The following is a 27,482-nucleotide window of genomic DNA, read 5'->3' as shown; positions in this document are numbered from 1 at the left end:
TACTCACATGAAACAGATGAAGTTTTACAGCTTTATTGTCTGTTTGACACACGTGTTCATGTGTATAAGTGTAAGAGGGTTTTAAAATAGGCCATGAAGAAGAGGTAAGCAAAACATTGATACAATATTTGTTGTTGGGAACATTTGTTAAGACAAAGGCCTGTGATAAACATCTGGAATATATATTTTTAAGACATACCAGATGACTATTACATAAAGAATAGTACAGATAATACTTGTGAAGCCCTTTAGACACCAGTTGACTGCTGGAGGAAGCTATGACAAATGAAAAGCAAAAACATTTTCATTTCAACAGTGTCACTGCATTTGTGCCATTTATATCTTTACATATGAGAGAGAGAAAAAAACTACAATATTATGCATAACTAATGTATGATTTTTTTCACATTATTTAAAAGTATGCTGTATCACCAACTATGAAGTCAATAGTATAAAAGTATGTCAATATTATAAACTGCCTTTTTAACCAGCTAATAGTCATCACACATATTACAAGGAAGGAATTTTTTTTAAATAAATATCAGTTTAAAGGACAGTTTTTTGTATTGTACAAGAATGGGACCCTCCTTAGATCAAAGTATTACCCTGGATTTTCCCTTAATTTTCTCACCCCATTGTCCCTTATTGTCCCGAGTGTTGCATCTGCGCCTGTGTACAAAACCTCCTCATTTATAAATGGACCGTATCATACCTGTAATACCACACCACACCTGAATCACACCGTGTTTGTTCGTTCGCCAGAGGAGAACTGGCCCCCCCGACTGAGTCTGGTTTCTCCCAAAGTTGTTTTCCTCCATACTGTCACCTGATGAAGTTACAACGGAACTGAATCAACACTGAACTGACTTCAGCTGAACAGCAGCTGAAATGCATCATTTCCTGTTATAACTGTAAAACTGCTTTGAAACAATCTGTATTGTATAAAGTGTTTTATAAATAAAGGTGACTTGACCATAAGTGTGGTGACTGCATAAGTAGTGTGAATGATACACAGGAGATAAATAAGTTCAAAGTTCAGCGTCTACAGGGATGAAATGCTAGGGGTGTGGCATGTTTACACTGCTCTTTTCACCTGTTGCCGCATGATCTCTGCTCTCCCCACAATGGCTTTGACAATCGGAGAGCGTGTGCAGCACTGCCTCCTGGTCCTCGTGCCTAGGCTGTTCTTGGCTCTCTTTAGGCTGGTCTCACCCGGCTCAAAGCGACCAAAACATCTCCCTCCTATCAGAAACACACTGCTTACTCTCTCTGCAGTGCAACTGGCTGAGAAGATACGCAGAAGAGAGGTTTGGGCTTTCATTTGCATTAGTTCTGTCATGGCTGAGAATTAGCGAATGTATAGAGGCTACTTGTGAACTTAATGAATGAAAAGAAGGCTAATCAATATAATCAATTATTTTATCTTTAGGTTTCTTGCTGTTTTTTTGTATTATGCAAGGCAACAATGTCTGTAGTGTGCATTAAAAGAATGACAGCTCAGCACCAAACTTAAATGTAACTTGTTGCTGTAACAGTGTCTCTGTTCCAAAGGTTTAAATCAAGCATGCTTTATTGCATATATCTATAGACTAGACTGTAATCTTGAGTTATCTTGTTGACTTTATCATGGATAAAAGTAACAAAGGGCTCAGAAGCCAAAATGTTCTGGCACACCGTGGCTCACTTCCCTGACCTTTATGTCCAAAGCTCCTACATGTGGAGAAAACATATATTGCACTGTGCTTTATTTGTTGCTTACTAAATAACACGAGACATGCCATTAAAAAAGTCTTAAAATTGTCCAGAAAAAAAAAGTTCAGTTCACCCAAAAATTAAAATTGTGTAATTTACACACCCTCATGTCATAACAGATCTTTTTGACTTTGTTCTGTGGAACACAAATGAGATTGAAAAAAACATGAGATTAAAAAAAAAATTCCACAAAATAAAGTCATATAGGTTTGGAACAACATATAAAGTATCAATTGAGAAAATGTTTACATTTTGCTTTTTTGTGCTGAAAACTAAAAAAAATGTAAGAAAAAAAAAAAAAAAAACCTTTTTACACTACAGGCATTGCAAAGTATGGTAAACAATGTTTACAGGGTCCTCTGATAATGTCTGTAAGTGATTATGTACGCAAATAATATAAGTCCTAAAAAACATCACTTCACTTACATATTCACCACTGTAGATAGAGCTAGACTAAAACAACCACTGCTTGCCATGGTCTTTTGTAATACTGAACATTAACCTTTTTGATTTGTAAATTCAGGTTACTAGTGTGGAGGTTGTGCAGGCCTACATTGACAGGATACAGGAAGTAAACCCACTGCTCAATGCTTTGGTCAAAGACAGGTGAGCACTCGCTTTATAGAGGTGGTAACAACATTTATGGATGACTGAACAGGACATTTCACTATAAATGTCCACTGTCCTCTCTTTCAGGTTCTCATCCGCCCTTCAGGAAGCCGCTCATGCAGATAAACTAATAGAGGAGGAGAATGGAGGAGAGGAAGTTCTGAGGAACCGATTTCCACTGCTGGGTGTTCCACTGTCTGTCAAAGAGGCATTCGCACTACAGGGTGCACTTCCCAGAATCCTGTTTGCCTTGCATCCATCCACACAGTATCACCCTGACTAAGTTTATTTGGAGATAAAATCTATTTGACTGTAATTCTCACTATTTAAACAGCTATTTGCCAGCAAATAACGTGGGCACAAAATACTGGGTTACGCTTTATTTTGACAGTCAACTTTAGACATTCTACTAACTCCAGTTAGGGTTAGTAGAATAGGTTGACATGTACATGCATAGTTACTTACAGTCACTAGAACATCTGTTGGGGGACCATCAAAATAAAGTTACTTATAGTTAGAAGAATGTCTAAAGTGGACCATAGAAATAACGTATTACCAAATATTGATTTGAATTGTTCTCTTAAAGCTTCTGCTAAGAAAATCAATGGACCTATCAATGACTAACTGATTGTACTGAAAATGACTTGGTATGGACAATGTACGGTTTTGGACTAGTACTATTTGTTTTCTAAGTGCAAGCTTCAAGATTGGTAAAATTATAAAACAATGTCAACTAAAATCAATATCTTTACAATATCAATATCAAATGTGTCAACATATTTATTAATTGAAATAAATATTGTAAAAATATGCAGATTTAAATATGTCAAAACTGATAGAATATTGCTTCAGAATAAATTTCTGCATTTTTATATTTTTTACAGACAAGCAACTTTTTTACTCGGACAAGTGAATGACCGAGCACATGACAAGGCTTAATGTCGAGCCCTGCTGTATAGGATAGTAGAAATGATTCATTTTTATGTTATCTGCTCCCACAGGTATGCCCAATTCTGGCGGGTTGAAATCTCGGAGTAGAGTACTTGCCAATGTGGATGCTCCTCCTGTGGCTCTGTTGAAGAGAGCTGGAGCCATTCCTCTAGGTGTCACCAACACCAGTGAGCTTTGCATGTGGATGGAGTCCAACAACCACCTCTATGGGATCACCAGTAACCCCTATGACCTCGAGAGGATGTGTGGAGGAAGCTCAGGTCTTGCAAAAAAGAAAAGGAATATTTTTTATAAATCTTATATAAATATTAAACTCATTAAGACTATACAAAAATTATACTTCATTGGTCACGGTTTCAATTTCATGTTTTTTTGCACTGATGTTCAGCTTAACATAACATTAGAAAGTTGATAATTAGCCATAAACTATTAGACATCGATTCTTTCTTGGTAGGTGGAGAGGGAAGTATCATCGGTGGTGGTGCATCTGTGATAGGTATCGGTTCTGACATTGGAGGAAGTATCCGCATGCCGTGTTTTTTCAATGGGATATTTGGCCACAAACCTTCAAAAGGTATGCATTTTGCTGTAAGGACAATCAGAAAAACATCTTTCTGTTAATAGGAAAAATAGGGTGTATCTTATCATAAAGGGAGAGTTTATTTCATTTCAGATGTGGTTTTAAATGACGATCAGTTTCCCACATGTTCTGGTCTCCAAAATGACTACCTGAGTTCTGGTCCAATGTGTCGCTACGCTGAAGACCTGCTCCCTCTTCTGAAGATAATGGCTGGGCCCACTGCAGACAAGTACATCTCATATAAATATAAACCAGAGAATGCAAATATTGTTTTTTTAAAACAAATTAGAACTGACACCAAGTATTATTTTCTAGGCTCTTCCTCTCAAAAGAGGTGGATCTGAAAAAGTTACGTTTCTTCACTGTAGTAGATGATGGTGGATCTCCATTGACATCTCCAGTAGACAAACAGCTCATTGAAGCTCAAAAGAGGGTGAGAAGCAAACCAAAGCAACTACTACATTATTTGCATTTAACAAATACACACATATACAATACTTATGTAATCAGCTGTATTAGTGAATATATCCAGAATACTAATATATATACAAATATACAAATATAACCTTATTTGAAAAATGCTGTTTCTGTTCGCAGGTGGCTGCACGTTTAGAGGCGGATCTGGGAGTTACAGTTAAAGAAGTTAGTTTTCCTCAGCTCAAATACTCTTTTCAGATTTGGGACACATTCTTGGCTCTACCTGACAAAGATGGCAAGGTGTGTAGTACCATAAGTTATTTAATATTCAGTAGTATCATCTATTTGACTGGAACGAATTCGTTTCATGATTGGCAATTTTTTGCAAGATCGACACTGTTATTGAACTGAATCAACATTGAACTGCCTTGAGAGCTGCTTATAGCTGAACTTTACACAGTGAACTGAACCAATATTGAACTCGCTCGTCTTTTTAGAGCTACTTTACAGCAAATTTAAATGTCTCATACTGGATACATTTTACATCACTCGACATATTTTCCTGTTTATTACAGTGCTATGCATAAGTTTAGACACCCATGCTAAAGTTGACTAAAAAGAGGAATAAAAAAATCATCTTTTGGAAATTGAACTTAATGCCTTAATTAAAAAAATCCAACCTTTAAGGACACCAATTTTCTTTGTTAATGAATAATGTATCGTAAATAAATAAATGTTCTTCATTAAAATACAGGGTGCATAAGTTTGGACACCCCTATGTTAAATTCCCATAGAGGCAGGCAGATTTTTATTTTTAAAGGCCAGTTACTTCATGGATCCAGGATACTATGCATCCTGATAAAGTTCCCTTGGCCTTTGGAATTAAAATAGCCCCACATCATCACATAGCCTTCACCATACCTAGAGATTGGCATGATTTTATTTCAGTTAGCCTAATAGCTGGTTTGATTTGCATTGAGAGATGATCTTATGGAGAGTACTCCATGCCAATCTCTAGGTATGGTGAAGGCTATGTGATGATGTGGGGCTATTTTAATTCCAAAGGCCAAGGGAACTTTATCAGGATGCATAGTATCCTGGATCCATGAAGTAACTGGCCTTTAAAAATAAAAATCTGCCTGCCTCTATGGGAATTTAACATAGGGGTGTCCAAACTTATGCACCCTGTATTTTAAGGAAGAACATTTATTTATTTACGATACATTATTCATTCACAAAGAAAATTGGTGTCCTTAAAGGTTGGATTTTTCCTAATTTTTTTAATTAAGGCATTAAGTTGATGATTTTTTTATTCCTCTTTTTAGTCAACTTTAGCATGGGTGTCTAAACTTATGCATAGCACTGTACTGTGAGGCTGCTTTGAAACAGTTTGCATTGTATTCAGCGCTATAATCAAGTTGACTTGACTTGAGTACTTTATGAAAGACTCAGTTGCTTAAAGTCTATATTGTTTACTTGCTTTCAACAAATGACTGTAGCAACTAGCAACCACAAAAAACATGGTACATGCAGAGAATTAGAGCAAGTTTGAGTGTGTGTTTGTGTTTGTTTCAGCCTCCACAGCCTTTTGTTGAGCTGATGGCAGATGGAGGCTCCGTGTGGCCTATTTGGGAGCTAATAAAGAGGACATTTGGAAGATCTGAACACACTGTGGCTGCTATTGGTAAACTCTAACACTGATCTAAATACTGTATAGTAATTTTTGGCAAACAGTCATGTTTTAACTGGTTGTTCAGGGTTGAATGATTGGGGCTTGTTCTGATCTTGTTCTTCAAACTAGCAGTAGCAACTGGCAGGAGACACATGTATTTCCCTTGTGGCTGATTTCAGGTTTGGCTCTAATGGAAAGTTCTCACAGCTCTAAGCCATCTCAGTTCATGCTAAAGCAGAAGGAAGAACTGCAAAGAGAGATGGAGGATCTGCTAGGGACAGATGGAGTACTGCTCTACCCCTCTCATCCTCTTCTCGCCCCCAAACACCACCACCCCCTATTTACCCCATATAATATTGGTTACACAGGTAACAGTTGCTTAACTAACAATCTCAAACATAACCCTTTACTAATGTAATTTAGATGATAATTTTATTGTTAGCAGTTACCATGTGTCAGTCTCAATCATTAGAACCAGAGATTGTTGTGCCTTTATCATATATTATTAAACACTCAATGTCCACTTTTGGAAATTTGATGCTCTTGATCTGGGCCATAGATATGGAGTCCATTAAGTAACAATAACCTTATATGTGTCTATTACGGTCAAGAAATGAATTATAAAAAGTTACTAAAGAGATTAAAGCCATTATTAGTTGAAGAGGTCAGACAGGAACAGACTTCAATATTGAGTTTATCTTTGTAGCAAGCCTAATCAATAACATTAGGAGTGTCAAATAGAAGTAGATGGAAATCCTTTAAATATACAGCAAAGAATATATATTAATATAATTGAACCGCTTTCACTTGTTTTCACCTATTTCTAGGGATCCTGAACATCCTCGGCCTGCCGGTGACCCAGTGTCCACTGGGGTTGAGTAAGGAGCGATTGCCCTTGGGCGTGCAGGTGGTGGCTGGGAAGTTTCAAGACCGTCTGCCCTTGGCTGTGGCGCTCTACCTGGAAAAGACTTTCGGAGGCTGGGTCGATCCTGGAGTGGCTTGAGCAGTGAAGACACTGGAGGAAATGCTGGATCTAGGCATGACATAGCAAAGCAACTTTCTCAGGAATAGACAACCTCAACAAACATTGATTTAAAGGGATAGTTGACCCAAAAATGAAATTTCCCATCATGTACTTGCCCTCACGTTGTTCCAAACTCATAGGATTTTCTTTCTCCTGTGAAACACAAAAAGAAAATATTTTGAAGAACATTAGAAACCAAACAGTTTTGGTGCCCACTGCCCACTTAGACAATGGACAAAAACACTGAAACATTTATCAAATGATCTTCTTTTATCATCTTCTTTCTTCCACAGAAGAAAGTCATACAGGTTTGTGAGTAAAATTACAGAATTTTCATTTTGGGGTGAACTGTCCCTTTAAGATAAATTGGTGGTTAGAAAGCTATGGTCTTTAGTAAGGAAGCGTAATCATTTAAGCAGCATATCTTAAGAGAATGCTTTAGGGATTTTCTAAATAGTTCTTTTGGGTCCTACCTGATTTCAGTCAAATGAAAAGTATACCATGTAACTGTTGTGCTGAATGTTGTCTTTAAGGAATCAAGAGTACTCAAAAGCAGAACACATTTTCACTTGATTCAAATAATACATAGCTGTTATTGCAAACAGAATGTAATATAATCCAAATACCTTTAAGTTAAAGATATTGACTTTTTAAACCATTTGGTAAAATATGGTTGAAAATACCCTTACATTAAAACTTATGGTTGAAACATTCACCTGGAGTCATTGTTCCACTTCAGAAACGTCGCACTGTAATGTTTCTTATTTCAGCATTGTCACCCATGTTCATAAAATCTGTTCAATATTTGAAAGTCTCTGACTTTTGAACACTGATACAGTGTAAAAATAACAACTAGCAAGAAGTAGGTTGTGTCAGGTTACTGGCAACCAATATTATTTACACCAAGGCTTCAGCAAATGACTCATTCAAATCTGGACACGTTTTCATTTATTTCCTCCTTTAAAAAAAATAAATAAATAAAAAAAATAACGTTCTTGAGAAGTACTGAACAGAAAACCTGTTTTACACTTTTTTTTTATTGTTTTAATTTTTTTCTTTCTTTCCCATCCAAGGAGGAACTTGAAAACATTTTTAAACATTCTCAGTGTGAAAACACATGGACAGATTCTTTTGTTTCATTGGTGGGACACTGTAATAGCATGTTTGTACCCTTTTAAGATCTCTTAATAATGTGTCAATCAAAAATAGGTTAAGACACAAACTAACCAGCCCGCTTCAATTTCGCATCATTTCCCCCGACACTATGAAAACTGAAATGGGCCTAAAAACAAGAGACGATACAAACATTAACAAAAAGATAAAGAAAACAGCTGTTTTGTAAGAGGGTCCCTGTCTTTGGCAACGCAGAAACAGAGATAGAACATGAGGTCAACCAAACAGGAAGTCCTTTGCAACTGTCTGAAACCAGCATCCAGAGATTCACTAGCGCATATTCCCAATACCTCAGATTTTGGCCCGTAAATATGTACATTCCAGCGCATGTACACGATATTTGTGTTTTAAAGCACTCCTCAGGTGACATCGAAGAGGGGTGTGTGAATGTATACATATGTGTCTATGTAAACGCCCTGTTTGTTAACCCAGTCCTCCTCAGGAGACGTTGGTTATGGGTTTGTATTTCTTGAGGCGGGTCCATTGTCCAGTAGAGTAGTTCATCTCAAACACTGTGTCCACCAGCATGGTGGTGCTGCCGGTTCCGTCCGCTTTAGGCAGAACTTCCGTGTGCTCACTCAGTTTGATCTGAATGATGTCACCCTGCTCTGGACAGGGGTTTTCTGTCGGGGGGGATGCGACAGACGAAAATTAGGAGGGTCATTTAGAACAAAGAGGAACTGTAATATTGTCAATCGATTAACAGAAACCGATGAAAGCAAATCCAGAATACCTCGTGATCCTGCCATGAAGCCCAGGATGAGGGCTTTCTCAGGCCGTGTAACTTTGTTTGCAGTCTTGAACATTTCCTGCGCAGCATACATCTGTTCTCTCTGTGGACGATGCAAAATAAAAATTAAACTTCACAGACTATATACTACCATTCAAAAGTTTGGGGCCAGTAAGGTTTTTTTTTTTTATAAGAAATGAATACTTTTATTCAGCAAGGATGCATTAAATTTATCAGTGACAATGAAGACTTTTATAAGCTTACAAATTCCATTAAAAAAATATGCTGGTACAACATATTACATTTTAAAATCTCTTTAAATAGAAACCAGTCATTTTAAATAGTATTTCACAATATTACTGAATTTTTGACCCAATAAATGCAGCCTTGGTGAGCACAAAATACTTTTAAACAATTAAACTTCTAACAACATTGAGGGAGTTTGGATGAAAGAATTCAGTATGATTCTTTATAACTTCCAAAACTAACAGCACTACACACAAGCACACAGAGTAGGGGCTTTTGTTGGAGTCAATGTGGAACATCAATGGCTAATCATTTTCATATTTTTTGGGCTGAAATTGAAAATATAATTGGAGAAGAGTTTGACTATTCATTCATTGCATTATATCTAGGGGAAATACCAGAAACTGTTTAGGACATGGATAAATACTTATTAAAGATACTTTTAGCAAGCAGAAGGAAAGCCATAACTCGTAAATGGTTGCAGGTAGACCCTACAACAACAGACCAATTGCTAGGAATTGTAAATTAAATATATTGTAAGGAGAGAATCACATTCATTTAAAGCTTCAATTTAGAAAAGTATAATAAGTATTAGGAAAAAATTATTATGTACATACACCATTAAGGAAAGTGTGATATCACACATTAAGATGTTGGAAATGTACTGTGACTTGACATGTTACCCATGATAACCTCTTTTTCACCATTTTCAATTAATATATATATATATATTTTTAAAACGTCTATTAATGAAATGTCTAAATAAAACGGTTGTTTAGTAACAATACAAAAAAGACAGTCCAGTAAAATCATTATATCCATGAATTCTTACCGTGAGCGACAGGTTCTTTTTGGGTTGGGTCGCTGGTGTGGGTGCGGGCTGGGCTGCAGTGGTGGGCGGCTGCGTGGGCATGTCTGGCTGTGCTGCTGTGGCGGCAGGAGGCGGGGCATTGTTGGTGGGCGTGCTGGTTGGCGTGGTTGGTGAAGTGGGGGCGGTGGGACTGGCGGTGCTGGCATTATACATGGGCGGCCGCTGTTTAAACTGGCCAGGTAGTGAAGCAGAAGCCGCATTTGGCGCGGACGACTCCTCCGACTGCCGGTTTGTAGGTTCACGCCCTGAACCGCCTGCATTCGCTAAATATAACACAATGCAGAAAAATGGACATTGAGAAGACTTTAAGCTCACATTTAGCTTGGCTTCCTGTTAATATTTGTTGTGTCTAATCAATAGATTTTCTACTGCAGTTAATTTCTTTGCATTCATCCCATCCTGCATCTGTCGATGGCTCACCTGGCTGTGTCTCTGAACTGGGAATGTAAGACGAGGAAGGAACCATGCTGGGGGTGGCGGGAAGGTAACTGGTTGACGGCAGAGCACTCTCGTTGTTTAGCGCCCCAAGTTTCTGTTGAGAGGAGAGGGGAAACAGATTTGAGTTTTGTTCTGACCCACATTCAAGGAAGCCATCACATGGCTGACAAGATTTCCAAAACTACCTGTGTGGACACCAAGCCAGCTGCGTAGTCTGGTGTTGCGTTCTCCACAACCGCCTCTTCTTTGGTCGCCTTCTCTCCAGCTTCTGTGTCTAAATAAGACCAAAATACAATATAACTAAAAATGCAGAGCACTCAAAATACACTCTAAATACTTCTTGAACTTACCCAAAGTCTTTCTTCTCCTTTTAGCTTCTCTGCCAGCTCCTACCATATCCAACTCGGATATATCCAACAACTGCAAGAAAACACACAATCACATAACCTGACAATATAAAGCCTATACAGAGATTATGACATCCATACAAACTAGGCAAAATACAGTTCATGACTCAGAAATCCAGGTGTCACCTGCAAATCTTGCTTTTAAGCTTTTAATAAAGAGTAAAACCTACTAGATATGCCCATGTTATGCAGTGACTTCATTACTGGTCATTGCTAGACAGTTACCTTGACCCCCCTTTCTTTGCGCAGGGGTGTGCGGGCAGGGGCAATAGGGGTTCTGTTACTGGGAGGGCTGAACATGCTTGGGGTGGTAGGGCTCCGGAATGGTGCTTTGGGAATTCCCTTCAGCGGTGCTGAGAAAAGACAGACAATCATTCATTATTAATCTTGTGTGCTGTTTTGAGATTTTTTTTAATGTTTTTGAAAGAAGTCTCTAATGCTCACCAAGGCTGCATTTATTTGATCAAAAATACAATAAAAAAGTAATATTGTGAAATATTATTACAATTTAAAATAACTGTTCTATTTTAATATATTTCAAAACGTAATTTATTCCTGTGATGGTAAAGCTGAATTTTCAGTATAATTTAATTATAATTACTTAGTCTTCAGTGTCCCATGATCCTTAAGAAATTATCCTAATATGCTGATTTGCTGCTCAAGAAACATTTCAATGCTGAAAACAGCTGTGAAACAAACCGTGATACATTACACAGATAGATCTGTGATACATCAGGATTCTTTGATGAATAGAAAGTTCAGAATTTAGTTGAAATAGAAATCTTAGTAACACAGGTCTAATTTATTAACAATAATTAATGCATTAACTAATATAAGCTAACAATGAGTAATATATTTTATAGTATTTATTAACCTTTGTTATAATGTTAGTTAATAAAATGTGCATGTTCATGTTAGTTCACAGTGCATTAACTAATGTTAACAGATACAACTTTTAATAATGCTGTAGTAAATGTAGAAATTAACATGAACTAAGATTAATAAATGCTAGAGGTTCAACGGATCACAAAACTCACGGTTCGGATCATATTACGGTTTTTGATTCAAGGATCAAAACCTTTTACGGATCAGCAAATGTAATTTTGCTTTCCATTCATTAGTTAAAAAAACAAAGTACTTCAATACCACATCAAAAACAACTAGCCTATTTAATAAAGTTCAAACATTTTTAAAGGCAAGTGAAGAAAAAGTCAGTAAAAATAAGATTAAAAACACTAATTACAAGCATAGATAAATAAAATATAACAAAGTTAGAAATTTAAGTAAGGTCTAAATGTAGTGTATTCAGGTATAGATGTAATAATTAGGCCTAAACGTAAAAAATTAATTAAAAAAATAAAATATTATAGTGTTGACTTTATAAATATAGATTAATCTTTGTTAAAGCTGTGTTTTGTTGTCAAAGACCGAATGCACGGATCCAATAGAGAGCCTAAGTCCCTCCCCTTCCGGTGGACCACCATGGGACCTTATTTCGGAAAAATATTGTATGGTAGTCAATGGCGCGAGACAACAAATATTTTGATCTTGTTTGAATTGTGCCCTGAATTACACATATGATGTTTGTCAATTTAAAATATACATTTTAAAGTCAAGAAAGTCGCAGTTTGATGTAAAACTGTTGAGGTATAAGACTGTGAAAATACGTAATTACAGAGACTACAAACCCAAAAGGCGCACGTGTGACGTCATACCTTTTCTCTCAATGAATGAAGCTAACTTTACTGAAGCTAACATCTGTCATTTTTTCTATAGTCTTACGTTATAATCGTAACGTTACGCCGTCATGCCTGAGTGTTTTGTACCAGACTGCACACATACGAGCAACGGATCTTATGACGTACATAGTGCGAGACGAGAGATGTAGTTCATTGAGCGATTTTCACATAAAACTAAATGTTACTCTTCTGTTTTATGACAAACTGCGACTTTCTTGACTTTCATAATTATCTTTTAAATTGACAAACATCATTATGTGTAATTCAGGGCACAGTTCAGACGGAATAAAAAGATAAGTTGTCTCTCGCCATTGACTACCATACATATTTTTTCCGAAGTAAGGTCCCATGAGCCGGAAGCGGAGGGGAGGGACTTAGGCTCTCTATATACCGATACACATCAAACTTCTTTCTCAGCTGTTTAAGTTTACTTAAGTCATAACCGACTGTTTACAAGAATACTTGTATTTTGACACAACTGTGTGTATGAGTCTGTTCAAGTGCATAGAGATGCGAAAGAGGAATCAATTCGCTGTTTGCTCGCTATCTGAAACGCAACTCTCTGTGTGTGTGCGAGTGAGTGCCGTATTGATGGTGAAACTTAGCAAATTAATCCGTGAAACACATGCGTGCCGAATCATGGGGCCTGGTCCATACGGATCAAGGATCAACTACGATCCATTTAACCGCTAATAAATGCAGTAGAACTGTTCATCCTTAGTTCATCTTAACTAATGTAGTTAACTAATGTTAACAAGTGAAAGAAACCTTTTTGTAAAGTGTTACCAAAGTCTTTTGTAACAAAATAAATGCTTTAATGTCACTTTTGATCAATGTAATGCATTTTTGCTGAATAAAAGTATGTTTCTTATAAATCTTAATGACCCGTAACTTTTGAACAGTGTAAAACACTATCCACTTAAAAAAAAAAAAAAAAAAAAAAACTTTTAACCAACCAGTTCCAATGCATTTTAGTTGATGAATAAGGTCAGTTCTCCTTAAGTTCATCACTTTAACTATGGACATGCTCCAGTGACGTTTGACAACAACAAAAAAGATTTGACACACTTTGAACACTACATCTATTATTGTATCATTTCAAACCTTAAGTTTGATATTATTGTCATGACAGTAATAAAATTTTACCATACAAATATTTTTGGGATATAAATCTTACTTGTGGTGTCAATCTTCTTTACCAGACCTCTTCCTTTGGAGTGGAAAGGCACTCCTGCGGTTTTCTTTAACTGCTGGGCAGTCTCTGTGGCTTTAGAACAAATATAATGGATAATACACATGGCAATCACCACTCAACAAACAAGCATAAACTCTTATTTTAAATGACTTTACTGAAATCATGCTGAAAACAGTTTTTCTGGCACCAACACACTTACATTTCTGAAGCAGCTCAGCTCTGAGCGTAGCACTCTTGGGTTTCCTCTTGAGCTGGAAGTGCTTGATGGGTGGAGTGAGTGGCCCCACCAGCGTAGTCAAAGCACTCTTGTTCAGATACTGACACTCCAAAGGCAACATTGATGACGCTTCACATTCATTTACTGGATGGAGGTGCAAACATCAACAGTAAGTCCCAGCAGATGCTTTATTACCAAACTGCATACTTACCATATGCACTTGCAAATAACAGGCAGGTGAGAATACTCATCACAAGCTAATTAGAACCCCACACAAACAATCCCAGACAACCACAATAAATGTCACTGTTACTTGTTGAATATAGAGTAATAGAGATGGTCAATGATCGTGAAATGAAAACACTGATATATAAAAAATATAAAATAATCTTTTTAATATTAATTATATTCAAAATGAATGTTTACAGAGGCTTTTTGGGTAGCACTTTGCAGTCAGTAACTGTTCATGAAAACATCACACAGAGATTTTCAGCCCAAGACAATAATATAGCACTCAAAATCTAATTTTTCACTAGAGACACTGTCTTTAAAATGTGTCGTGAGTGCGCCTAACAAAGTCGTCTGTCAGACACAAGTACAAAGAGCAACAATGAGCTGTCAAACTGACCAAAATGTACATTCCTAATATGTAGTCAAAAGTAGTCCAGAGTGGAGAAATATCTGAACCTAGACTAGAATTTATTGTGAAGAGATGGAGGAGCTTAGAAACCAGAAGAGACAAATATTAAACTGGAAATTATTTACAATGACTTTTGACCCTTTACTAGCACTCCAATCATTGATGTCAGACCAACCTTTCTCACGCAGCTCTCCAAGTATGTCCTGTACATTTGGGTTCTGCTCCTCCAGATCCAGGTTTAGCGAGCCGGTCTCTGGAAATGATTTCAGGATATCGGCCACCATTAACACCCACGGCTCAGAGTCCACAGTGGCCAACTGAATGATCTCTGATAGAGCTTCCTTCATCTGGAATATGAGGGATAGAGAGAGAATAAAAGATTTAACCTAGTCAGTTTGTGAAATGAATCTGCTACCATTTCACTGTGGTTTGCTCCATACTGTAAATAGATAATTCCACCTCTGCTTACATTATTGCTACTGTAGATTTCCCTCCTTTTTAGTGCCTGAGGCAATATGCACAAAAAAAGAAGAAGAATCATGACAGGAATTCAGGCTAATTTAGTGAAACAATTAACTACAATACTGAAGAAACACTTGATGAAAACTTTACATTGAGGTTTTTTTTTTAAACCACTAATCCATTATTCTATACAATTTACTAAGGTTTTTATTTTTATTTTAGAGTTAAATGTGCGAGTCAATAAAACTCACTAAAACATACAATCATTTATTTTCAAGCTTTACAAAAGCTGCATACATGATTTCCGACTTAATAAACTTTGTTTAATAATAAACAACATGCAATTATTATGATCCCTCTGATTGTGTTAGCATTATTGACATTTTGCAGATTCAGCAAGAGGTAAGAACATGTATGATCGCAACTGAACGCGTTTCTTGAGTGAGTATCGAGACTTTTCACTTACTCACAAAATACCATGGTAATCAAAGCTCCCGCCAAAATCCGTTTCTAATGTATTTTTATGACAGCAGAGCCTGATTCCCATCAAGTTACCATTGGTTTACAGTATTAACAATGACTGTACTAAAATGTGGTGTTTTGGCGGAAACTAACTTACAGATACCATGGTAAATATTTATAAGGGGGGCGTTTTACTCGTCCAAACACAGAAATAAACTGCATCAAAATAACATGCCAACAACAGTCACAAAGTTGACTGCATGTTTACATACAGGAAGGCTAGCAGGTTAGCTCAAGCCCAGAGGCTGAAGACAAACAGCAGCCGGAGACTGACATTATCCAGACAGCAGCTGCTGCAGGGGTCTCATGGTGGAAGCCATGTTATTATTACACATGCAACACATACGTGTCAGCAACATATTACACAATTACTGCTAATAAACAACATGCCACTCCAATAAAGCATGCCACACTAGGAAGTTAAGACAGTTAGGGTTAGTGTGTGTGTGTGTGTGTGTGTGGCAGCAGCAGGAGGAGTGAGTCCTGCAGTCGCACCTCATCCACGGTCCTGCGCGGGAGATGCAGCATCCCCAGTAAGAGTTTGAGCTTCACCGGAGGCGACAGACTGGAGAAACACAGGCGTATGTTGTCGATGACCGATACGGTGAGTAGGGAAGCGATGCTCGAAGGTGTCCACAGCTCGTCTGTCGATCCAAGTTTGTTGTGGAGCCACAGGCCGGTGTCGCTCTCCCTCATCGACGCCATCTTGGAAAAAGACGAATAATGAGTTCGGGCATTTTAACAGGCTACCTAAGAAAACACACATGAGCGCGCTAGGACCCGTGTGATCACAAAGTTTAAAACTTTTACAAACATGTAATCAGTATGTTATCTGAGTTATAAGTGATTTATTAAACAGTGCTTATTTTTATGTTTTATGTAGCCTATTTTGATTTGGCGCTGTGCTGTATTTGGCCATGTGTAAAGTATCGGCCAATATCCCTTGTCATATGTTTTGTTTACAACCTGTGTTTTGTATACATTTGTTGATTAATAATAATACCACTTGTTATCCGAGTTATCAGTGCTAATTTGTTGTGTGAATTTATTTCTGAATATCATTTATTTTAAAAAACAAAACATTAACATGCATGCATGCACTTTAATTTGAACATTGTACAATTATGTAAACAAAAATGAATTATTATATATTATTACCTAACACTTTTTTTATATTATAATAATATAGGGTATACAGGGCATACAATAGGGTATAAAATATAAAATAAAGCTCACCAAATCTAACATTGTCTACTTCAGTCAACAAAACCAGCTTATTTATTTGTAAACTTGCATTTATGAATGTGAAATTTGGTCAAATTGATGCCACCAAATATAGTTAGTTGGTCAGTATCTATCTATCTATCTATCTATCTATCTATCTATCTATCTATCTATCTATCTATCTATCTATCTATCTATCTATCCTGTTAATTAAACAACAAATAAAATTATTAAAAACTGCACTGTTCCTAATTAGTAATGCAATAAAAATCAAAACTTATATGCGAGTAAGGATATAACCCATGTGACCAGCAGTAGCCAATCAGAGAGAAAAACGTTGTCTGGGCGTTAAACATATCGGACTCCCTCCTACGGTGCTCCGCGAAGGACAACAGACCTCAAACACGCAATTGATGCTCCGCAACGAAACTGCATCCTGAACGAATAAGGAGGGCGGTGGTTTGACCAACGGTACTGCTGGCTTTATCAGAAACTACAGGTAATGCAAATTAGCTCTGCTTTTATTAGCTGTACTAATGCGCCTAACAGGAGTGGGACTGGAGTGTTTGGTGATCGTATTTGTAAATGACCATATTTTACCATTATAAAGACAAAGGTAAAATAAAACAAAATATGATGCTCGACAGTCTCTTATTTTCGCTTTGTTAGTCTGTCTTTTGTGAGGTATTTCTCAATTTGTTAGTCGATTTTATCAAAAACCGTAAAATGTAAATATTAAGAGCATTGTGTCCATTGCACCTTCAAAGCGCTGGGTGTGTTGTGGTTCCGCAGGTATTGTTTACGGTGATGCTGCGCCACAGTATGAGGCCAAGCGGAGCACTAGCGACAGTGACGCTGCTGCTGATCCAGCTCGTCTGTTTCAAACACATTCATGCCGAGGAATCAGGGACGGTCATCCCCGCTGAGAGTAAGACTGTGTGCTTTTATACAAGTGTGGGAAACAAGCAATTTATCATTTCATGTCTTCTCAACAATGGGTATGGCGTTTCCGGAGCAGTCCTATTTTAGTAATATTTATAGTTTTTTTATTTACATTAGCAGTTTTCATTTTAATTTCAGTTTTTAGTAGTTTTATGTGCTTTTGTCATTTTTAAACCATTTAGGTTTAATTTTTATTTCATGATTTTTATTTATGTCCACTTTCCACTAACCATATTTCAGCTAGTTGCCAACATTTCTCATTTTCTTTTATTTTGAGTTTTCATCTAATATTTATATTTTGCTAAATAACCTCCCCTCCTACTTATAACAAAAATAGTTCAATATTAAAAGGTTTAGTTAATGATATTAACCCTGCTGCTGTTCAGTGTGAATTCATTACCAACTGCACAATTCTGTTTTAATAGGCCGGCCATGCGTTGATTGTCATGCCTTCGAGTTCATGCAGAGAGCATTGCAAGACCTGAAGAAAACAGCTTTCAACTTAGACTCCCGGGTAAGAACACATCGAGACATTTGAGACATAAAACCATTGAATGCAGTCTTTTTTCAGGCCAAGGACTTGGTGGACTAAGATGAAAGTGTTGTCCTAATTATATATATTGTTGTGGATATTTAAATGTAGTAGAGCCAATACAATTTAGTTGAACTTTACCTTCTCAACTATAGCTTTTACAATTTCATTTTATTACAAAAATTAATTTAAGAGCCAATGATAATTTGCTGACCCCCCTTCAATATATCGTTAGCCTCATAGCATAATTGCCTAAGTCATTTTTTGTTTCTTCTTGTTTTCCAAAGACATTGAAATATGACTTAGGCAATTATGCTAATCAAAATTGACAATTGTTATTTCTTTAATGGAATATTGCAGTATTTATTATAACTTTTTTATAAATTACTTTCCCTTCCACTTACAACGACATCTCCTCTCTTCTCTGATGATGTGTTTACTGGTGCAAGGGCGGGGCAACCTGTCACTCAAATGACATCACTGCAGTAACAAACCACAACGATCCAATCTTGTTCGAGAAGCCATTTCACTCAGATATACATCACAACAGCAAAGAAAAGACTATTGCAACTTCCATTTCATGCAGACTTTAATGTCAATCCCTGTTAATTTAGCAATTACAGAATCAAGCCATGAGAGAGGTTCACGTCTAGTCGATCTGGTCAATGAAGCATCTTTCAGAAATTTTGGAGACAGACACCTTGGGGCTTCACTTTTGCTTTGTCATATCTCATTTTTCAGACGGAGAATTTGGTGCTGAGGGCTGAGAAGAGGGCACTGTGCGACTGCATGCCGGCCAGCAGCCTGCGCTAAAAAAAAGCCAGACGTAAACACTGCACTCGGATATAGAAATCATTATATACCTAAAGGATACTACCTGCTCTCATCATAATACACACTCAAGCATCATAAATACACATTCCTGACTAAAGTCAACACAACATTCCACAGTTTAAATGTCAGTTATGAGAGGCACGTATTAGAGCAGCAGCCAATACATTTAATTTTACGTAAGTGTGTATAAAGACAGGGGTACATGTTTCCTCTCCAGGCACAATGCACTGCAAAATATTCTCAAAACACAAAATACACTACTTATTATAATTATTTACACAGTAGACTATACTTTTTTTTTTTATATATATATATATGTTGAATTGTGTTTTATATTTGTGTTCTAGAAATATCTGATTATAAGTCACAATGGTCATTTTAGATGAATTAAATATCAGAATTGAAATGTACATCTCCAGGAGTTGTCTTAAAGAGTGTTCAGTAAGATTATTAGATTATAGATATATGACTAGAAATGAATCTGCATGTAAAGTGATAGTCCAGAATTTTATATGAGGATTTATGAAAGGGTTCCTATAGAGATTACTTTGGTACTAAGATGTAAGTTCACAGCTGTAACAATGTCTTTTTGTGTGTAGAAAAGTGCATTAAAACATATGACACCATATTTCACATTGAAAATCATTTGTGTCTTGTCAATGCTGTGTGATATCTTCTTCAGATTAGCTGAAATCAGCGGATGCACTAAATTATGAGTTTTTAAAAAATCTAAATCCACCTTACCAGCAAAAACTTAAACATCAAGAAGTGTGCAGTTATTTAATAGAAGCATATATAAGTTATTGAATGCGTTACGTGCGAGAGAGGCAGGAGCTCACACGCTCTCGCGCATGTAATGCATTAAATAACCAGAAGGGGGCGCAAGGATATAAAGGTTAATTATAACTGTCGCAGCAATGCAGCACTTCCCATTGGGGTGTGAAAACACAGCTCTGCAGCGCAAGCAAGTTAAGGGAAAAATACACACAACATCAGTAAACGGGGGAATTCAGAGAATGCCTCGGCCAACACTGTTACTGTGTAAAACTGCAGCGTGAAGCCATCCAAACTACTGATACTGGTAAAAAAAAATAAACAAACAAACTTTTCCTGATGATAGCACACTCTTCGTTTGCATCAACTGATGACGGTTTAGTGTAGTTAAAGGAGGGTAAAAGAAAACCTTTGGTTAAAAAAGATGCACAGTGCTTTTTCATATAAAAAAAAAAAAAAAGTTTCTGTCTCACAGGAAAAACTGAAACAAAAAAAACAAACAATGATCTCTGAAACATACAGAACTCGTATTACCTGCAATGAATCAATGCATGTTTCAATTTTGGGAGGATACAAATGGGAGGGAAACAGAATATTTGTCACTATGAATTTAAACTTTTTTTTAAGTTTAATAATAATAATTTAACACATATTCTGTTTTACTATGTTACAGCTTTTATTATGATGATGGATGAGGAAGGCAGAAGTTGGACTTGGGTCGGAGTTATAGTTACGCTTCACTCATGATGTCCAGCAAATACGTGAAAATAATCAATTATACAGCTAATTTAAGTCCTAAACAAACAACAGGAGTTAGAAGTGCGCATCTAAAATAAAAATAAATGGCAATACTCATCTCAGACCAGCCACAAGGACCTTGGAGGGTGTTTCACCCATGTAGTGAGTGGCTCATGAATACTTAAAGATCATAATCCATTAATTATGCATACATATTTTTGCAGAAGCTTCAAATGAATTACTCATTAGGAGGCTAAACTATGAATAGGTCTGAGCATGGCCTTTTCTGATGATAAAATACTCACTTTCCCCATTCTAGGTAAGAAAGAGAGTGAGTGAGAAAGATGCTACCACACCATTCTGGTGTAAAGAGTTTCTGAGCAGGGGGTTTGCAGAGAAGTGATGGATTGTGAAGAAAAAAAGACAGCACCATTACACACACTGTAAACGTGTGTGTGTGTAGTACTTAACTGACGATCTGCTACGAGGTGACGCCCTGTTGCATTATGCATCTGCTGACACCTCCACATCTCTTGCTGATTTTGAAAAAATACAGAGTTGCTGTCTGTTTTTTCGAAGAGAACAAACCTCCAGCCTCTGTCCCAGACCCGTCTGTCTGTCTGTCTGTCTCCTACAGGATGGAGAATCCGGTTTGTTCCTGTTTCACTCTCCTCCTCCTGCCCTCCCTCTTAAACGCATTCTCTCTCTCTGTAATTCTCCTGGTCTCCCTCTCTCTGACCCTGTGTCCCGATGCTGACAGTAGTGTCTGGGTGGTTGATGCCCCTGGCACTAGGCATGAGTCCCAGACGAAAGTGGACACAGTGTGCGGATGGTGGGCATCCTGGGACACACCCACAGATGGATTATTTTTAGAATCAAAAAATCCTGGAACAAAACACATACACACAGTGATACTGATTAAAATGCAATCCATGCACTCAAAAACACTAGTTTATATCACCAAATTAACATATAACAGGAAGAATGGAATTGAAAGAAATTATGACCCTCTAAAGCAGGGGTTTTCAAACTTCACGATGCCATGGATTTTGCAAGGACCCCTTCCTAAAATATAAAGAAAGCTACATATTTTCATGCATAGACAGTTTCATACTTAACAAATGTATGAATATTATAACTGTGTGTAAAATATTGTTGTTGTTTTTTTTCTGGAAAATATTAGTTCCATCAAGCCTCTTTTTCTACCCACCATTTTATAGACATATAACTTTGGCTGTCAATACAACAAAATAATGATTTACCTCATGATTTCATTTTAATGACTATTTAGAAAGCAGAATGAAATGTCTGTAAATTCTGTAAATGTGTATTATTATATATTTTATGATTTTTCTTTGAACTTTGTTTGCAGACCGTCTAGCACTCATTTGCGCCCCCTTGGGGGTCTCCGAACCCCAGTTTGAAAACACCTGCCCTAAAGCATTAAAACAAGCCATTCCACTATTCATTAGCCATGATCATAGCCTTTGCTTAATGATGCTTTCTGTCAATCTCTACTTTACCTGTTGTAGAGTAACACCTTTAATAATATCTACAGCCTGTAACATTTTCTCTACTTTTAGGCTGTTATATTTCTTACTTTTATGCTACTCTAATTTACTCTGGCTACTGTATGATAAACTGCTTGTGCTTTTTTTTTTTTGGTAACACTTTATTTTAAGGTGACGTAGTTACTTGTTACTACATGTAGGCTACTTACAATAGTAATAACAGTAAGTTATGCACAAGTATCTAACCCTAACTCTATAGTAAGTATATGTAGTTATACTTAGAATAAATACAATGTAACTATGTCATCTTAAAATAAGGTGTAACCTTTTTTATATTTTAAGATGCTTTGGAAACAGTCCCGACCCCAAATCCTGTTCGATTGGAATATTTAATAATGATTAAGACTATAGCGTGACTGGATTTAATAGAAACACTTAATATTTTCATTTTCCCCAAACCTTATAAAGCCCCTCAGAATAAAAATCTGATATTTATAGCAAGCGACACAAAAAGGTCACATTGGTTCAGTTGGGGGTAGGAGTACCTCACCTGACCCATGCGGTTCTGGGTGAACACCATTCATGGTGATGTGTGTGAAGCTGACAGATCAGAGGACATGGCATCGCATTCAACCCATTAACACATGCTGGTTTCCTGCCAGTTCTCTCCCTCATTCTGCCACTTCCTTTAGTTCTGTTTTTATGAGTTACTAGTAAAAGCTGTGTGAGGAATATTAGTCCCTTCTGTATCTTATCTAATCTGCAGTACTTTTAATCATGTCGCACTAATCACATGATTACAAATGATATACATCAGTATACACTATATAATTATGAAACCATATAATTAATAGAATATCTTAATAGCATACTTATGTTCTTATAATTAAATGTTTTTTTTAAATAAATAATTAACCACATTGAGCACTTTTACAGAGCAAGAGAAAGTCTGTATTACAAAACTGCTCAAACAAAGTCAAACAGTCACTGAATAATCAGGCAAAACAACATTTCAGATACATAAATGTATAATGAAAAAGGTCTGCACATTATACGAGCCTGATAAGTTATATTAGCTCTGTAAGGGGTTTTACAGTCAAAGACCAAGAACCAGATATGATGAATGTAGACCCGGAGTCAGAATTATAATAAATTAAAGAAAACATTTACTGAAGATAGTTTGCAGTTTCATCAGCAGAAGTCAGCTTCAAGACTCACATGGAGTTCATAGGCCGCCCCGCTTACAGTTACAAAGATCACAGCAGTTATACCCTTCACCAAGGTCTAAGCTACGTCCTTGCTTCAGGTTAAATGATTCTCATTGGCTAAGAAATAGATAAGCATAGTAATTTTCCACACATATACAGATAGACTGAGGCCTATCTCCATCGATTATGCGGCTGACACTCGGACCCTGAAGTTAGGCACATCATGACCTTCCAGTTCTCAGATTTGGGTTGCTGGGCGCCAGCCTGTCCCGAACAACTGAGTCAATCTCCAATAATGCGAGTGGTTCCTTAACCTATAACCAAAAAGACTAACACACACACCGACACACAGCTTTTCCAAAGTCGGATTTGGCCAGGCTCTAACTATAAACTGGAGAATCGTCTCAAAACATCAAGATAATGCGTTCTTTCTCTCAAGGAGAGTTACACTTTAGTATAACGCAGTATATTCTTTAACAAAGAAATGGTCCCTTAAACTATACACTCACCTAAAGGATTATTAGGAACACCATACTAATACTGTGTTTGACACCCTTTCTACTTCAGAACTGCCTTAATTCTACGTGGCATTGATTCAACAAGGTTCTGAAAGCATTCTTTAGAAATGTTGGCCCATATTGATAGGATAGCATCTTGCAGTTGATGGAGATTTGTGGGATGCACATCCAGGGCACGAAGTTCCCGTTCCACCACATCCCAAAGATGCTCTATTGGGTTGAGATCTGGTGACTGTGGGGGCCATTTTAGTACAGTGAACTCATTGTCATGTTCAAGAAACCAATTTGAAATGATTCGAGCTTTGTGACATGGTGCATTATCCTGCTGGAAGTAGCCATCAGAGGATGGGTACATGGTGGTCATAAAGGGATGGACATGGTCAGAAACAATGCTCAGGTAGGCCGTGGCATTTAAACGATGCCCAATTGGCACTAAGGGGCCTAAAGTGTGCCAAGAAAACATCCCCCACACCATTACACCACCACCACCAGCCTGCACAGTGGTAACAAGGCATGATGGATCCATGTTCTCATTCTGATTACGCCAAATTCTGACTCTACCATCTGAATGTCTCAACAGAAATCGAGACTCATCAGACCAGGCAACATTTTTCCAGTCTTCAACTGTCCAATTTTGGTGAGCTCGTGCAAATTGTAGCCTCTTTTTCCTATTTGTAGTGGAGATGAGTGGTACCCGGTTGGGTCTTCTGCTGCTGTAGCCCATCCGCCTCAAGGTTGTGCATGTTGTGGCTTCACAAATGCTTTGCTGCATACCTCGGTTGTAACGAGTGGTTATTTCAGTCAAAGTTGCTCTTCTATCAGCTTGAATCAGTCGGCCCATTCTCCTCTGACCTCTAGCATCAACAAGGCATTTTCGCCCACAGGACTGCCGCATACTGGATGTTTTTCCCTTTTCACACCATTCTTTGTAAACCCTAGAAATGGTTGTGCGTGAAAATCCCAGTAACTGAGCAGATTGTGAAATACTCAGACCGGCCCGTTTGGCACCAACAACCATGCCACGCTCAAAATTGCTTAAATCACCTTTCTTTCCCATTCTGACATTCAGTTTGGAGTTCAGGAGATTGTCTTGACCAGGACCACACCCCTAAATGCATTGAAGCAACTGCCATGTGATTGGTTGATTAGATAATTGCATCAATGAGAAATTGAACAGGTGTTCCTAATAATCCTTTAGGTGAGTGTATAGACTTCAATGACCCCTGTGACTATTGCTGTCAGAGTACCCTAGAAAAACAGATGTTTTTTAACAAAACAAAATATCCATATTTCATTTCTGGAAGCCGGGCTAAATGAGCAAGCACTGTTACTGCATTCAGATATCAAATACAGACATTAGAGAATACATGAAAAGAACCTTTCAGTAATCACACTGATACTGATGAGCATGCCGTTCTCTCACGGCCCTCGGGCCTCGTCCTGCTCGCCACACCTTGATTATAATCACTCATATACATTGAAGCAGCGGTGCATTCCAGCTCCTTTCAGCTCCTTTTTGCAGTTAAATTGGTCAATGATGATTATCAATTGATTTAGACTTGTACAATGTTACAAAACTATTTCAAATAAATGCTGTTCTTTTGAACTTTCCATTAATCAAATCCTGAAAAAAAGTGTATCACGGTTTGCACAAAAATATTAAGCAGCACAACTGTTTTCAACAGTGATAATAATAAATGTTTCTTGAGCATCAAATCAGCATATGAGAATGATTTCTGAAGGATCATGTGACACTGAAGACTGGAGTAATGATGCTAAAAATTTTCACTGTTGTTAATATTTTATTATTTTTTGTTTCACAATATTACTGTTTTTACTGTAGGTCTATTTTTGATCAAATAAATGCAGCCATAGTGAACAGAACTATTAAATTAAACTATATAAATTGACTTTCAACAGTGTTAGGTGTATGTAAATATGACAGCCATTATTGTCAAAACGATCTAGGCTGCAGATAATCTTGTAGACTATAGTGCTTTTTTATAGTTTCTATCAAGATCAAGATTATGAAGACTCTAGTTTAAAACGGTTTATTTTGTTGTTCTTTCTCACTTGCTAATATCACACAGTATATGAAACACTATAAACAGTAAACACAGTATATGAACTAATTTCTTATACTCGAAAGTAAAAGCCCTAGAGCTACTTGACCATTGACTCTTATTGACTCTTATTTCTGGAAATGAGAAAAGTTGAGTAATGCTAATTATATACAGCCAGTAGAAAAATGAGAAGTGTTACTCAGAGACCCACTGGTTCAAACCAATACACGTGCACAAACGCACGCACGCACGCCCATTCATGGGGGGCCCAGGCCATTATAACAATCACACAAAGCAGAAAGATTATTCACTCATGTATGAGGAATGCTCTCTAATATTTGTGCCATTTTAAAGTTCTAATTTCACATAGTCACACACTGCAACTTTAAGAAGAATGGGCAATAAATGAATTATAATTTTTAAATGCAGGCATGTGAATTGCCTTACATACACAGACTTGGCTTATAGTAAGTGTCTCGGAAACCCCAACCTTGCCACCCACACACACACACACACACACTAGTGATTACGATTTCTGAGAATCTGAAAGGTCAAGGGTTACTGCAAAATGAAGCACACACTATATGCAGTTTTGATGCTGTCTGGCATTTGAGGTTGCTACTTCCCTCTGGACTGCTGAGGTCAAAGGTCAAGTTAAATAATAAGGACAATGGAAGGAGAAACAAGTGACCTCATGTAGGCTACTCAAAGTATAGGCTATTCAAAAGGAACCAACAACCACTTTTTAGAAGTAATCTGATGAGTTAGTTCTATTTCTATTAATTTAGGAGTCACGTTACTAAAATATGCTAATTCATTCTCACTGAAGATTAAGGTAAGTGAGCTGTATTATAAAATATTGTGATAAGATTTTAGATTTTTTGTTCAAGTTCAGACAGAGCAAGAACACAGCGTTTAGCTGCGCAAACATTAATTCTAACAAATATTATACTAGCCTATGCTTAAATATTATGAAAATACATCTTCAAACTGACAAAAGTGTTGCTCACAGCTCGAGCGCGCATGCCCGTTATCCGGTCTGCCCGCGTGCACGCTGATGCTGATGCTGAGAAAAGTCCGCATCGTCACTAGAGCTTATTAGGCCTCCTACTCGCGCTTTCATTTATATTTTTATTGTTGAGGAACGTCGCTTTCGTATTAGGGCGCATGTAAGATAAAGCCTGCTCAAACATTTAGGGGAAAAAAGACGACTCTTTTCGTGTGGGAGGGGGAGGGTCTGGTCGGGGAAGAAAAGAAGAAGAAGAAGAAAGGGCGGGGGCGATCCAGTCTAAACTAGTTCTGTACAATACGAGCTTATTCCAAATCGAGGCGATTTCTTCAGGGTATCTATAACGTATATGCAGCCTGAATCATTTACAACTAGGTACTGACGTAATCCGGTCATAGCGAGAGTTGTGTTTAGCTATTCTTGCGATAGAAATGTAGAAAAGAGGTCTCAAGAAGAAAGGGGTGTAAACCATGTAAACCAAAGA

The 27,482-nt window shown here is 37.3% G+C and overlaps 3 protein-coding genes and 1 long non-coding RNA gene across 4 annotated transcripts; 2 read left to right on the top strand and 2 right to left on the bottom strand.

The window, feature by feature from the left end:
- Nucleotides 1-825: 825 nt before the first annotated feature.
- Nucleotides 826-7,718, top strand: faah2b (fatty acid amide hydrolase 2b). Its single transcript, XM_084107727.1, has 11 exons — nucleotides 826-1,307; nucleotides 2,276-2,358; nucleotides 2,449-2,585; nucleotides 3,363-3,572; nucleotides 3,767-3,886; nucleotides 3,986-4,121; nucleotides 4,208-4,325; nucleotides 4,490-4,609; nucleotides 5,885-5,993; nucleotides 6,161-6,349; nucleotides 6,809-7,718. Exons 1-11 carry the CDS (start codon nucleotides 1,056-1,058, stop codon nucleotides 6,982-6,984), a joined length of 1,650 nt encoding a protein of 549 aa, XP_083963853.1. The 5' UTR covers nucleotides 826-1,055; the 3' UTR covers nucleotides 6,985-7,718.
- A 218-nt stretch (nucleotides 7,719-7,936) lies between these two features.
- Nucleotides 7,937-16,544, bottom strand: nelfa (negative elongation factor complex member A). The gene is made up of 11 exons (XM_084107729.1): nucleotides 16,141-16,544; nucleotides 14,837-15,008; nucleotides 14,004-14,165; nucleotides 13,787-13,876; nucleotides 11,096-11,223; nucleotides 10,814-10,883; nucleotides 10,649-10,737; nucleotides 10,446-10,557; nucleotides 9,987-10,288; nucleotides 8,912-9,011; nucleotides 7,937-8,801 (listed from the first exon to the last, which is right to left on the bottom strand). The coding sequence occupies exons 1-11, from the start codon at nucleotides 16,348-16,350 to the stop codon at nucleotides 8,617-8,619; spliced, it is 1,620 nt and encodes a 539-aa protein (XP_083963855.1). The 5' UTR covers nucleotides 16,351-16,544; the 3' UTR covers nucleotides 7,937-8,616.
- A 645-nt stretch (nucleotides 16,545-17,189) lies between these two features.
- Nucleotides 17,190-19,805, top strand: nicol1 (NELL2 interacting cell ontogeny regulator 1). The gene is made up of 4 exons (XM_084107751.1): nucleotides 17,190-17,368; nucleotides 17,662-17,797; nucleotides 18,237-18,325; nucleotides 19,085-19,805. The coding sequence occupies exons 2-4, from the start codon at nucleotides 17,677-17,679 to the stop codon at nucleotides 19,154-19,156; spliced, it is 282 nt and encodes a 93-aa protein (XP_083963877.1). The 5' UTR covers nucleotides 17,190-17,368; nucleotides 17,662-17,676; the 3' UTR covers nucleotides 19,157-19,805.
- LOC311078759 lies at nucleotides 19,456-27,210 on the bottom strand. Its single transcript, XR_014605265.1, has 2 exons — nucleotides 27,000-27,210; nucleotides 19,456-21,574 (listed from the first exon to the last, which is right to left on the bottom strand). It is a non-coding gene; the product is annotated as an uncharacterized lncRNA (long non-coding RNA).
- Nucleotides 27,211-27,482: the final 272 nt, after the last annotated feature.

This window comes from Abramis brama (genome assembly GCF_963993115.1).
Source record: "Abramis brama genome assembly, chromosome: 3".
Classification (NCBI taxonomy): domain Eukaryota; kingdom Metazoa; phylum Chordata; class Actinopteri; order Cypriniformes; family Leuciscidae; genus Abramis; species Abramis brama.
Note: the sequence above shows the minus strand (reverse complement) of the source record. Positions and strands in the feature narration are given on the sequence as shown.

Excerpts from the sequence above, each read along its gene's own strand:
- nicol1 (XM_084107751.1), top strand. The coding sequence starts at position 17,677 with ATGCTGCGCCACAGTATGAGGCCAAGCGGAGCACTAGCGACAGTGACG. Across the intron at positions 17,798-18,236 it reads GACGGTCATCCCCGCTGAGA|GCCGGCCATGCGTTGATTGT; the intron begins GTAAGACTGTGT and ends CTGTTTTAATAG. Across the intron at positions 18,326-19,084 it reads CTTTCAACTTAGACTCCCGG|ACGGAGAATTTGGTGCTGAG; the intron begins GTAAGAACACAT and ends CTCATTTTTCAG.
- faah2b (XM_084107727.1), top strand. The coding sequence starts at position 1,056 with ATGCTAGGGGTGTGGCATGTTTACACTGCTCTTTTCACCTGTTGCCGC. Across the intron at positions 1,308-2,275 it reads AGAAGATACGCAGAAGAGAG|GTTACTAGTGTGGAGGTTGT; the intron begins GTTTGGGCTTTC and ends TTGTAAATTCAG. Across the intron at positions 6,350-6,808 it reads ATATAATATTGGTTACACAG|GGATCCTGAACATCCTCGGC; the intron begins GTAACAGTTGCT and ends ACCTATTTCTAG.
- nelfa (XM_084107729.1), bottom strand. The coding sequence starts at position 16,350 with ATGGCGTCGATGAGGGAGAGCGACACCGGCCTGTGGCTCCACAACAAA. Across the intron at positions 14,166-14,836 it reads TGGAGAGCTGCGTGAGAAAG|TAAATGAATGTGAAGCGTCA; the intron begins GTTGGTCTGACA and ends ACCTCCATCCAG. Across the intron at positions 8,802-8,911 it reads CTTCATGGCAGGATCACGAG|AAAACCCCTGTCCAGAGCAG; the intron begins GTATTCTGGATT and ends CCCCCCCGACAG.